We start from the raw sequence: 13,230 nt of genomic DNA, 5'->3' as shown, positions 1-13,230 counted from the left end.
AAAATGAGCTAAAAAGTTATTCTTTGGGGATTCTAATAGACAGGTTTTGACACTCTGTTTGTGACCCACTTTCCTAACGCAGCATGACTTCAGAGATTCTGCCATCTGTGCATGTGCACCTGACACATCTCAGAGAGGATAAAGTCATCCCTCAAAGAGATTGCGTCTTTTAATAGTTCTGCCCAAAATACTGCCTCAGGCTTGCATGCTGCCTCCATCGCTTCAGCAGCAAAGGAGAAACGTGGCATTCTTGTAGGGGTGATCAGGAGATGTGCAGCTCTAGACTAGTCCCACTATAAGCTGCAGATGGAGGGGAAGCACTGGTTGAAAAGCTGAGGATGGGGGTTGGAACTTGATGATCTTAAGGTCCTTTCCAACCCTAACTATTCTATGATTCTATGATACTGTAATGGGAAGTGCTGGCGATGTGGTGGGGAGACGAGGCTGCTGAAGACTGGAAAACCAGGTCAGAAAGTGTTAAGAAGCCAGCAGAAGGATCCATCTAACTAAATGTGGGTGTCCATAAACAGAGTGGTGAGGGTTGCATACAGACAATGGAGAGCTACATGATACAGGCAGTAGAGTTCGAAACGCGGTTCTGACCAAATAACCATAATTCCAGTCACTGTAATTAGCCCACACAACTAGTTCAAACGTATCAGCAGCAGCTGTAGGCTGGGCAGAAGGCCATGGGGTGTCTCTTGTGTCACTAAGTGGATATGCCTAGACCGCTGAACAAACCTTAGTCAAACTGCATGAGTTCCTCCCCAGGATAGGTCCCACAGAACCGAAGACTGGTTTGTGTTGGAAAGAACCTTAAAGCTCCTCCAGTTCCAACCCCTGTCACGGGCAGGGACACCTTCCACTGGAGCAGCTTGCTCCAAGCCCCTGTGTCCAACCTGGCCTTGAGCACCGCCAGGGATGGGGCAGCCACAGCTTCTCTGGGCACCCTGTGCCAGCACCTCAGCACCCTCACAGGGAAGAGCTTCTGCCTAAGAGCTTAGCTCAGTCTCCCCTCTGGCAGGTTAAAGAATGACTCAATCAACAATGGTTAAGCAATTAGTAATCCTTACCTCTAATTCTAATTCAACACAAGTTGCAAGACCCTCTCTGGCAATTGATTCGATAGTGTCTCTTGCAAGTCCGTAGGAATAGCCATTGTATTTATAAGTTGCTATAAACTGCCCCTGAAATTCAAGACAGCAGTTATGATGAGAAAAGAAACATTTTAAGGGAAAAAAGCTTCCTTAAAGGAGCATAATCGCTCTGGACTTCTTTGTTTTTATTCCCTACAAAGTTTCTCCCTGCCTAAACCATCAAGGATAATGAGGCCAATGGGAACACACAATTTGCAGGGAAGAGCACGTAGTCATTCCTGCAGGGTATGTGCTTGTACATTGTTCATAGATAATAAAACACCAGTGCCTTGAAAACGAGCTGCTGACAGGTTACAGCTTTCATTGGTTATTCATTTACACTGCAGAGAAAGCAAGATCTAAAGCAAGGGGCATCCTTCTTTTGACATTACATCAAACCATATGGCCGTGCCATATAAAAGAGAAGATGCCAAAGAGAGGACAGAAACAGATCTGCAAGGGGAATGTATAATTGGCCAAGAAATTTCAAAGTTAAAACCTGACAACTGAAACTTTGCTTCCCATTAGTACATCTAGAGAGATGTAAGCAGTTATATGCTTTTCAAATGAAACTATTTGATTACTAGGAGTTAGCATTTAGGACCAGATCAGTTGCTTAAGACTGTGTTGGCTCCCCCATTTGTATATGTATAAATAATGAGCTCTGTTGTGGCTTTTCAAGCCAATGTTTTACTGCAGGCAGCAAAAGGCATCAGAAACAGTAGCTGGAGGCACATTGCCTTCAGAGAGAAGCACAATGCCTTCAGGGTGAATTTGCTAAGCTTTCAAAGACTGCTTTTGCTGTGGGGTTGCTGGAAGATTTGGAAATAACAAGGAAGAAGGATATCAACTATTTAAGGAGTTTTTCTTCCCTGCACACACATATGTGCACATGGAAATAAGTTTATTTGGACATTATAGTACTGTTCAAAGTTTCCTGCTGGTCATTATGCACATTTAATGGTTTCTCTACATTCATACGAGACAAGAATAAATATACAATGATACAAGAGATTTGTGGTTTCCATCTATAAACTTTAGCTGCATGACTGCGAGTGAATAAGCAAGCACACACAAACCTAATATAATCAGAATCAAAATTGGAGCAGTCATAAGGCTGAGTTCACTCTGGGTGTAGGAAATGGGGCTACTAAGATACTAGTCAGGTACTTACCATGTTCACCATTTTGTCAAATTCTTCTTGAGTAACGAAGTAGTAATCAAGCCTGTTTTCTTCTCCAAAGTAAGCTTCCCTGGTAGTGTGACAGGGACTGGAAGATAGATGGTATAATAAAGAAATAACCTGGTTTCAATCATAGAAGCAACTCTGGAATCAGAGGGGAGAGGGGGGAAAGGGAGAATGCTACAAATCAGTTTATTTTGAAGAAGAGAAGAAATACGAGGTGCAAATCACAGCACTAATGCTGGGTATTTGAAAGATCAACCCATAAATACAAAAAGGAAGTTTCAATGTAACATTACATTTTGGTTATAAATCCCCTCCCAGCCCAGGGCAGCCTGAGCTGAAGCTGTCACAGCACCCTGTAATAGAGAAATGATGAAACCATTTTTTTCCCACTCATGTCAGCTTGTGGATGATATAAAGTAGGATCCTAAATATGGGAAAGGAGGCTAAGAGTTAGGCTGAACTGAGGTTAACAAACAGATTATAAAGACCAATCTTTAAACAAACTTCTAATAGGAAAGGGAAGAAACAATCCTGAAACGAGGGAGAAAAGTAGGATACAAGGCAGGAAAAGTAATTACCTGCCACCATGTAAGGACAATAGGATAAACTCCAGGTACGTGAGCTTACTACCAGGATGAAACACTAAAATAGCCCTAAAAAAAAACCCCAAAACCCCCATTATAAACCAGTTATAAACCATTAAGAAGTTGTGCTGGTTTTGGCTGGGGTGGAGTTAATTTTCCTCGTAATAGCTGGTGTGGGGCTGTGGTTTGGATTTGTGCTGGAATGAGTGTTGATAATGCAGGGATGGTTTAGTTATTGCTGACCAGTGCTTCTTACACAGCATTGACATGTTCAGTGACATGGTTTAATGGTGGACTTGGCAGTTCTGAGGTAAAGGTTGGACTTGATGAGCTTAAAGGTCTTTTCCAAACTAATGGATTCCGTGATTCTATGATTCTAAGGCCTTTTCTGCTCCTTGCTCCACCCCACCAGTGAGGAAGCTGGGGGTACACAGGGAGCTGGGAGGGAACACAGCCAGGGCAGCTGACCCCAACTGACCCAAGGTCTATGCCATACCATATGGCATCATGCTCAGCATATAAAGCTGGGAGAAGGAAGAAAGGGAGTGATGATGTTTGTCTTCCCAAGTCCCCATTATGGAGCCCTGCTGTCCTGGGGATGACTGAACACCCCCCCTGTGATGGTTTGAAGGTGCTGAGGTGCTGGCACAGGGTGCCCAGAGAAGCTGTGGCTGCCCCATCCCTGGCAGTGTTCAAGGCCAGGTTGGACACAGGGGCTTGGAGCAAGCTGCTCCAGTGGAAGGTGTCCCTGCCTGTTGTAGGGGTTGAAACTGGGTGAGCTTTGAGGTCCATTCCAACACAAACCAGTTTGGGTTTCTATGTGGTGAATGAATTCCTTGGACTGCTTTGCTTGTGCACAGCTTTTGCTTTTCTTATTGAACTGTTTTTATCTCAACCCACGAATTTCCCCACTTTCACCTTCCAGTTCTCTCCCTCCTCCCACTGACGACAGTGTGAGTGAGCAGCTGTGTGGGGCTGGGGTTAAACCATGACACGAGTTTAGTCAATAAAACAGAGCTTGTCAGATCTTCACCACCACAGCATTTAGAGGGTGCCACTTTCTTTTTTATCAGCAAGCTATGACAAATAAGAACAGCAGACTCTAAAACTCCACTTCAAAGGCCTGATTTTCTTTAAGATATTATGAATGCATCGAGCTCTAAAGGTCATTCCTAAGCACCAGCCAGATGGTTGGAGGGTCCAATTTCACTGGGTTTTCTGAAACACTTTTCTACATTACAACCCTTTTGGATTGCAAGGCCATGTTTACATTCAAGCTGCCAGGGTTTCCTGCATGCAATACATTTTTAATGAGTGGAATGTTTGAAATCTAAAGGTAGAAGGCAGAAAATTGCTGAAATCTGCCCTGAATAATTAAAACACAACTTTGCTTTATGGTTGCAATTTTCTGCTCTGTTAAGATTCCGTCTCTCTCTCTCCCCCTTTTTTACTTTCCCCTCATGCATAAAGCTTTTAGGAAATAAAATACATGGTAGAAAAACAATGCACTTAAAAAAAACCCCTGCACAGCGCTTGGGAAATTCCAATTGGCTTTCGATTAGTTTGTCATTTCCAATGTAGTCTTTTAAAACATTGCTGTTGCTTTAAAGCAGGGTAAAAAGTCCCTTTTCCAGTCATGTAATCTTACAATGTCCTTTCAACTTGCCAGTTTTAGGACCTAAACCAGCAAGTGGCTAAAATATACAGAGCAGACAGAAATACATGTAGACCTCTTCACCATCATGTGCTAGAGAAGAAGGCTACTACTAGGCACCACATTGACATGCAGAACATAGTCCTGTGATGGTCAGAACTCTTGAGGTTTCATTCTTATATATGTATGTGCCCATGGTCCCTTTCTTACAATTCATTACCTAAGAGTGCACAGAGACCCAGGTTCTACTGTGGCAATATATGTGAAACTATGGCTAAAGTTTGGTTGAAAATGAATGGATAAATTAGTGTAATAAAAGAGAAAATAGAGGAGACACAATATAACATATATAGGAATATAGACTGGTGCTGAACAGCATGTGCTATAGGACCTATAGAAGTCAGGTACTGTGAATGGGTGGACAAGAGAAACAGCTTGCACCACCTAATTTTAGGCATCAGATAGTGGTCATCTAACTCAGCCAGACTTCCTACCTCCTGGGCACTGCAAATATGTGGGTACCTCAGGGAAGTGATTCACAAAGGCTGAACCTCTCTTGGAAAGAGATATGTGCTGTAAGACCAATAGAAGTCAGGTATCTTGAAGAATGGAATGGGTGGATGGGAGTATCAGCTTGCACCACCTAACTTTAAGTACCAGAGAGTGGTGATATAACTTAGCCAGGCTTCCTGTCTCTTGGGCACTGGAAATAAGTAGGTGCCTCAGTGAAGTGATTCACAAAGGTTGAATCTCCCTTGGGAAGAGATAGGTTATCCCCACCAAACACACAGGGAGCCCAAAAGGATCATAATTCAGGCCTTTCAGATAGGGAGAATTTGTCCTCCCAGAAGATGGTGAAGTCTGAAAGGTGCCATTTGCTTTGATAACACTACTCCCAGGATAATAAACTGGTCCAGCAACTGCACTTGCTTCTTTGCTTAGCTTCTGGATGCCCTCAGCACATGCATGCTAATGTGTTATATGCAGGTACATTACAAGAATAAAGAGCATATGTATATTAACAGATACTTTGGTTGAGGGGCATTAGTGGGAGAGGGAACAGATCAATAAAAGGAGCACTAAATGACACTCTTGTTTGCTGTTCACCTTTGGAAAGAACACAAGCATTCAAATAGCTTTTCTTTTAAGCATGTAGTGACTTCAGGCCATCAAGCCCTGGGAAGAGATAAAATGCAGAGCAATGAACATTTATTGTTTCTCTTTAACTTCTTTATAAAGAGAAACAACAACAGCCACCAAACCAGGAGCAGCTCTAACCTGGATCACTTGGTGGTTTCAACTTAGGGAGCAAACTTACCCAAATCTGAAGAAATTGTTGAACTGTCTGCAGATCTTGTGAGTAAGCTCTCTCTTACCACAGGCTACAGGACCAGCAAATACCAGCATGGGGTAGGGAGTATCAAGGGAAGGTAAAGTGCTACAAGAAAGGAAAATAAAGGAGCTGTCACATTACCTACAAATGAAATCTTTAGCGACTTTGTATAAAGCTTCTACAGGGGCTTTATCATCATTTCAACTAATCTCATCTGTCTATCACACTGTTCACATTGTTCGCAGTGTAGACAACAATCAGGAGAAGCATGTGCTCAGTTTGATATGCTCTAAACATAAAAATAGCACAAAATGCTGCATTAAAGACCTCTGGGTCTCTTTTGCCAAAGGAATAATGTTCTATCTGCTATAATCTTTTCTGATTTATAGCCTTTTCTAAAGCTCCCTCTGCAGTCACAGTGTTGCTGGGATATGTTTAAGAGTTTTCCAAGTCTATTGCAGAGCTGGTACTGTTCTAATGATGAGGATAATGAGCCTAGCATGAGCCTGGACTCAATCCTACCAACCTTTCCACGCTCCTGCATGGAATCTTGCTGACTTCCATGGCCCTGCCAGATGAAGGCGGTGATTTGTAAAGGACTCTACAATTCAACACAATGAAAACGGCTAAGATGCACCGAACACAAACACCATCACACTAAAAGAACCCAAAGTGCTACAGAAATACAAAGCCCTCCATTTTCTCCATGCTGAGCAGATAGTTAGAGCCTCAGATTTCCACTTGCAGCTGTAAATACTGGAATGAAAAGCAGTTGTGCGCTTTTGAGTGTCCAGCAATTTATGTAGACAGCCAAAAATGGAATGCAACAGTGGACTCCCATTTTTAACCCTCAGCTACATCTTCTGATGAAGCCACTTGATAATATGTCAGAAATAGTTAAAATAGCTCCAAACTCCTTTATTTTTAACTAATAAATGGTTTAAATAAATTTAAAGTGGATGGAAACAACCTGTGTGTGTTTAGCTTCCATTTAATGCAATTTAAGCAGGTAAAAGCAAATACCTGAAACGAGAGCATATTTCTTTTACCCTTTCTAAGTAACAAAGAAGTAACAATAACCACTGAACACAGGCATGGAAGAGAGCGATTTCAAAGTAATGGCTTTACTCCTATTTTAGTATCAGCAAACCAGCTCTGTTATCTACCAAACTATTGCTATATAATGGGACTTGATGCTTCAGAAGCACTGAGATAATAAGGAAATTGAGCCTCCTAATTCTCTATGAAGTACCAGCCTCACAAAGACACAACAGATACACCTAATAAATTAAGAGACTGGATCAGCTCTGTACATATGAGCTGTTACTAAACTGTGAAATGAACCCAGATCCTGGTTCAGTGTCCCATCCACGAGGCTATTTTAAAGCAAGATAGTAGCAGAACCCTTGGGATGTTTAAAGATTTTTTTACTTACTGTGCTGTTCAGTGTCATTTACAAGACATTAGATAATGTAAGCACAAGATTGTTAGCACAATACATGAAAAATATTGAAGAAGGTAAAAATACACCTTAAAAATTCTTACCTGAATGTATTCAGTTGTACATTCTGTTCAGTTCAAAAAATAGCTTCCTCCTGGCATGATTTTTTAAGCTGTTAAGATTGTCTCTCCCCTTTTAACATATGTAGTGAGAGCAGCCCTGAGCAGAAGGACTTGGGGGTGTTGGTGCATGAGAAGCTCCCCATGACCCGGCTTCAGTGTGTGCTTGAGCCCAGAACCCCCCCGTGTGCTGGGCTGCACGCCCAGAGCACGAGCAGCAGCTCAGGGAGGGGATCCTGCCCCTCTGCTGTGCTCTGGGGACACCCCCCCTGCAGTCCTGATCCAGCTCTGGGGCAGCAGCACAAGAGGGACGTGGAGCTGTTGGAGCGAGTGCAGAGGAGGCCATGGAGATGCTGCGAGGGCTGGAGCAGCTCTGCTCTGGAGCCAGGCTGAGAGAGCTGGGCTGGGGCAGCCTGGAGAAGAGAAGGCTCCTGAAGGGGAGACCTTAGAGCAGCTCCAGTGCCTAAAGGGGCTGCAGGAAAGCTGGAGAGGGGCTTGGGACAAGGGCCTGTAGGGACGGGCCAAGGGGAATGGCTTGAACCTGCCAGAGGGGAGACTGAGCTGAGCTCTTAGGCAGAAGCTCTTCCCTGTGAGGGTGCTGAGGCACTGGCACAGGGTGCCCAGAGAAGCTGTGGCTGCCCCGTCCCTGGCAGTGTTCAAGGCCAGGCTGGACAGAGCCTTGGGTGACATGGTCTAGTGTGATGTGCCCTTGCCCATGGCAGGGGGGTTGGAACTGGGTGATCTGAAAGCCCTTTCCAACCCAAACCATTCTATGATTCTACTCACCCCGTAGACTGAAAAGCCCCCTGTTACTACATTTCTGCTCCCCATTTAGCAGTTCTAACTATGATGAAGCTCCTTTTTAAAATGCCACATGCATGTCTAGTAGGGGACAAACATCATATTGTTCAGTGCTGTGTTGCTATGTAATTAAAGAACCACAAGGCACACACAGAGAGGGAATGGCATAACGAACTTAATGTGAAGGTTTTCTGACTGCAGACTATGCAAGAATGTAACTTTTTGCTTTATTTTCACTTCTTAATACAGATATTACTACAAATTACTTAATTTAAAATGATAGATACAAATGAACTACATACTAAGCTGGTTCCAATAAACATTTTAGAGTGTAGAAGTCTGGAACACATCCTCATTAGGAAGATTTCACTAATGACTCTGCTGTTTGCTTTCCAGCTGAGCACAGGCGAGCATTCAAAAGCATCATTAACAATCTTGGTCAGCCCCATCAGTTCTGGTCTGCATGTTTCTATGTTTGTGTATACAATACCTCGGACACAAGATAGAATTGTTGCTTTCCAGCAAAGAAGATACACATACACAATCCAGGAAACAAATATTTAAATAGAGCCTATGTCTGCACTGGAAAAAATCCATGCCTTTAGGTAAAACCATTGTGCTTTTAGTTAAAGAAGCCTCCAGCCCTACAGAGCAGTAAATAAATCTTAGGAGGCTTCTTTAACAGGCTATGAATTCTCAGAGCTGTCACCACCACTGGGATAGCTCCAGTCTTTTGTCAACAATCCCAGGGAGCATAAGACTTGCAATAAAGTTATTCTAAACCTGCAAGTTTCTGAGTTAATAAATCATGGAACTTAATTCATAGACTCACAGATCGGTTTGGGCTGGAAAGGACCATAAGATCATCCACTTCCAACCCCTTGCAATGGGTAGGGACACCTCACATTAGTCCCTGTTGGCCAAGGCCCTGTCTAACCTGGCCTTGAACACTGCCAGGGATGAAGCATTAACCGCTTCTCTGGGCACCCTGTGCCAGCGCCTCAGCACCCTCACAGGGAAGAGCTTCTGCCTTACCTCCAACCTGAACTTCCCCTGTTTCAGTCTGAACCCATCACCCCTTGTCCTATCACTCCAGTCCCTGATGAAGAGTCCCTCTCCAGCTTCCTTGTAGCCCCCTTCAGATACTGGAAGGCAGGTTCAGTGTACTGGGCTACTCAGTTATGAATTCAGATGTCCAAAATGGTGCTACAATGGGATGTGGGGACACAAAAGTTGATCTCAGTACCCACTGTAGCAAATATAAGAATAGATCATATATATTTCATAACATTTTCCATCAGAGCATGTTCCAAGCACTCATGAGGAAGCATCATAGCACACCTGCAGAGCAGCAAATTATGGCCATTTCCAATTTCTCAATGAGAAATGAGACTGAGGGAAGTCACCCGGCATGCCAACGGCAACACTGGAAAAGTACAATGATTTGCCTCTCCCATATGTGCTTTAAGTGGCAGTGAGCATCATCTCCTCCCAAAACCAGAAGTAGCTGGAGTTCCCTAAGGAGACACTCAAAAATCTCACCTTATAAACATAAAATGTGCTCCAAAGCCACAAAATAAGGTCATTTTGTTCACAGTGGGATGCCAACAGTATGAAGAGAAGGAGTAAGCAGAACAGGAAGAAGCTGTGCTTTACAGCTCTCTTCTGCCTCTAGAGATTTTTCAAATGCCTTTGGGAATTGAGAGAAATTTTGCATCTTTCATTGATGGTGCTTGTGGCCATCTGTTTCAACAGCTTGTTTAAAAGCAACGGAGCTGCAGACAATCTGTCTGAGCCTTTAGAGGTGAATGACTGATTTCATTCCATAATCAATTCCAACCAAATAAGATCTGGGGAATGGGTTGCCCAGGGAGGTTGTGAATGCTCCATCCCTGGCGGTGTTCAAGGCCAGGTTGGACAGAGCCTTGGGTGAGATGGTTTAGTGCGAGGTGTCCCTGCCCATGGCAGGGGGGTTGGAACTGGATGATCTGAAGGTCCTTTCCAACCCTCACTATTCTATGATTCTATAAGATTTGCCCGATTTCCAGCCTGCTAACTAACAGAATACTATAGATCGTCTCCTCTTCAGCAGATTCATTTAGAGGTGGGAGAGGGACAGGAAAACGTCCTCTGAAGGTGACAACACATTGTGCTTTACGTGAGTGCCACCCTCAGGAGCAGATGTGAAGTGGAAGGAAGCTTACCTGTCAAAGATCTTCTGGGGCTGCATCATGCCACGAATAACATGAGTCATATGGTCTTTAGCAGCAACTACTTCTGGAGGAGGATCGTATTTATTCACAGCAGCAACCTATTTAGGGGCAAAAGAAAGAAGAGCAGTGATGTTATGGTTTTCAGCTCCTATATGCTTAGCAGACCACTATGAATAATGGTGGCTTCGTATTTATGAGGGGTCAGTCTTTGGATTTGGCTTGTCTGCGAACACATCAATCTTTTCAGTAGTTTTAAGCTCAATTTGATGGACGGATGGAAGGCAGCCAGATACAGCTTACCATCTTTAATACAGTCACCATTTTACTGGAAAGCAAACAAGATGCCATATAAGATGCAAAGTAATTTTGCTTAGGTTTTAATTATCCATTAATTTGCATCCTCTTAGTGCTGGTGGAAGACGCTGATATAAAATCCTTAGGGACTGAAGTCATTCATTTCTTTGTCAGAAGAGGAACAGAATGGGCATTAATAAAGAAACTGCAGTTTTCTCCTGACAATGCATTTCTGGCTTTCCTGAAATAAGGAGCAATTAAACTCCAAGGATTCCCTCCATCCATTCTATTGAAAGCTCCATTGAGGGTAGTGACCATTAATGGGTTGCATATTTTTTGGTGTTATTAATGCTGTGCACTCAGAATCAGGTTAAGAACTACTGAGTCACTTCAGGTAAACCATCAAATATCAGCTAGGCAACACTGCTGCAAAACACGGCTGTAAGGTCTGATGAGAACCATACCTCTATTAGCCAGTAGTGTGGTTCAGCAGAAGTGGACCTTTAAAGCAAGGTTTTCAGTACTCAGGACCCAATGTCCACACCATTTTGGGAGGAGAGGAGTAAGGGAGCTCATTTCACTCGACTTAGTTTGGGTTGAATTAATGCCTAGGAGCACTTTGTTTGCACATTGTCTGGTTAAGGGTAAGCCCAAAAGAAGTATAGTTCATATAGAATCACAGGATGGTTTGGGTTGGAAAGGACCTAAAAGCCCACCCAGTTCCAACCCCTGCCACGGGCAGGGACACCTTCCACTGGAGCAGCTTGCTCCAAGCCCCTGTGTCCAACCTGGCCTTGAACACTGCCAGGGATGGGGCAGCCACAGCTTCTCTGGGCACCCTGTGCCAGCGCCTCAGCATCCTCACAGGGAACATATAGCAAGACTATTCCATACTGAGACTCAAGCACAGCAACTTGGGCACCTAAGGGGTTCACTTCAAAACCATGCTGGGATAAGTGGGTGAATTACACCCTGGTATTATCCCTTCTCTGTGCTCAAGACAGAGAGAGCCTGGCATCCAACAAGAACTCTAATATTTATGCAAAGTTAGGAGCAATGAATTTCCAGGAAGGATAATTTTAAAGGATATTTCCCTGAAATCCAACCCCAATTGGCAGCTGTTGATCCTAACAATTCTAGCATGGCTTGGGGCCCAAATACTACACGCAGCAACCAAATTACAGTAAAAGCTGCACAAGAGGGAAAGGATTCTATTACCACAGAAGGTTTGGTTTTGGCAGAAGATTTTACAGTGAAAGCTGCATGGAATAGAATGGGATGTGAGCAGCACTTTAACTTTCAGAGTTCACTTTGCTGTACATGACACTAAAAACCTCCCAACAACAGTATTTTAGAGATAGCACAGTGGTTATCACTGCAGAGTGTTTCATGAATGTAGCTGCCCATTTGGATTTGCTAGCTGAATAACAATGGCTGCTAAGTAAATCTCTTCACTGAACTAAGTTTTTAGGTAAGAAGCCTTGCATATTTACATACCACAACTGCCAGAAATTCCATATATATAGAATCCCAGACTGATTTGGGTTGGAAAGGACCTTAAAGCTCACCCAGTTCCAACCCCTGCCATGGGCTGGGACACCTTCCATTAGAGCAGGTTGTTCCAAGTCTCATCCGACCTGGCCTTGAACACTGGATTTAAAAGCAGATGTCTGAATTTGTAGCTTACCTTAGGGGCTAAAGCATGGGAGGTTTGTCACTCCCACATCGCTACAAAGCTGCATATTCATGCATAGTTTTTAATATTCTTTATTTAGGACAAATTCAGAAGGGTATCATATTTACATACCTTTTCTTTCACTGAAATCTTCTTGAGATCCAGTTCTGTTAGTTTGAGCAGCATGAAAATCACTGAGAGCCAATAATCTGCTTGCTCCTGAAGGACAAAGTTTCCACTTTGACATAAAGTACCTAACTTCATCAGTTTAATATTTCATCTCATTCAGGTGAAATTGAATTGGCCTTAATACATTGCAACATAAAAAGCTCTTTGCCTTGAAAGGTGCCAATACACTATAAATTCACACCCCACCACAAGCTTAGCTTCTGCAGCACGAGTTAATAATTGTTCAAAGTCTCCAACTCTGTTGTTCAAAAGGTCAAGATGGGAACTTAAAATTCACCTCCACATCCACTAGAACACCAAGAAAGACTGCTGGAGAACTAAAAGTGTTATCTATGTTGGGATTATAGAATCATAGAATGGTTTGGGTTGGAAAGGACCTTAATATTACCCAGTTTCAAACCCCTGCCATGGGCAGGGACACCTCACCCTAGACCATGTCACCCAAGGCTCTCTCCAACACTGCTGGGGATGGAGCATTCACCACTTCTCTGGGCACCCTGTGCCAGTGCCTCAGCACCCTCACAGTAAAGAGCTTCTTCCTTATCTCCAACCTGAACTTCCCCTAAGTTTGAACCCATTACCCCTTGTCCTATCAGTATGGT

The 13,230-nt window shown here is 43.5% G+C and overlaps 1 protein-coding gene across 2 annotated transcripts in view; it reads right to left on the bottom strand.

Moving 5' to 3' along the window:
* LRGUK (leucine rich repeats and guanylate kinase domain containing) overlaps nt 1–13,230 on the bottom strand; it is a 57,398-nt gene that overhangs the window by 25,262 nt on the left and 18,906 nt on the right. For both annotated transcript variants that reach the window (XM_061346818.1, XM_061346819.1), the window contains 5 exons: nt 12,572–12,658; nt 10,462–10,568; nt 5,882–6,001; nt 2,311–2,407; nt 1,074–1,187 (listed from right to left, as the gene is read on the bottom strand). In XM_061346818.1, the coding sequence (XP_061202802.1) occupies nt 1,074–1,187; nt 2,311–2,407; nt 5,882–6,001; nt 10,462–10,568; nt 12,572–12,658 (525 nt within the window). The remainder of the gene's footprint in view (nt 1–1,073; nt 1,188–2,310; nt 2,408–5,881; nt 6,002–10,461; nt 10,569–12,571; nt 12,659–13,230) is intronic.

The sequence above is a fragment of the Neopsephotus bourkii genome, unplaced genomic scaffold, assembly GCF_033783945.1.
Source record: "Neopsephotus bourkii isolate Nb327-2 ecotype Australia unplaced genomic scaffold, CSIRO-AGI_Nbou_v1 NB_281, whole genome shotgun sequence".
Lineage (NCBI taxonomy): Eukaryota > Metazoa > Chordata > Aves > Psittaciformes > Psittacidae > Neopsephotus > Neopsephotus bourkii.
Note: the sequence above shows the minus strand (reverse complement) of the source record. Positions and strands in the feature narration are given on the sequence as shown.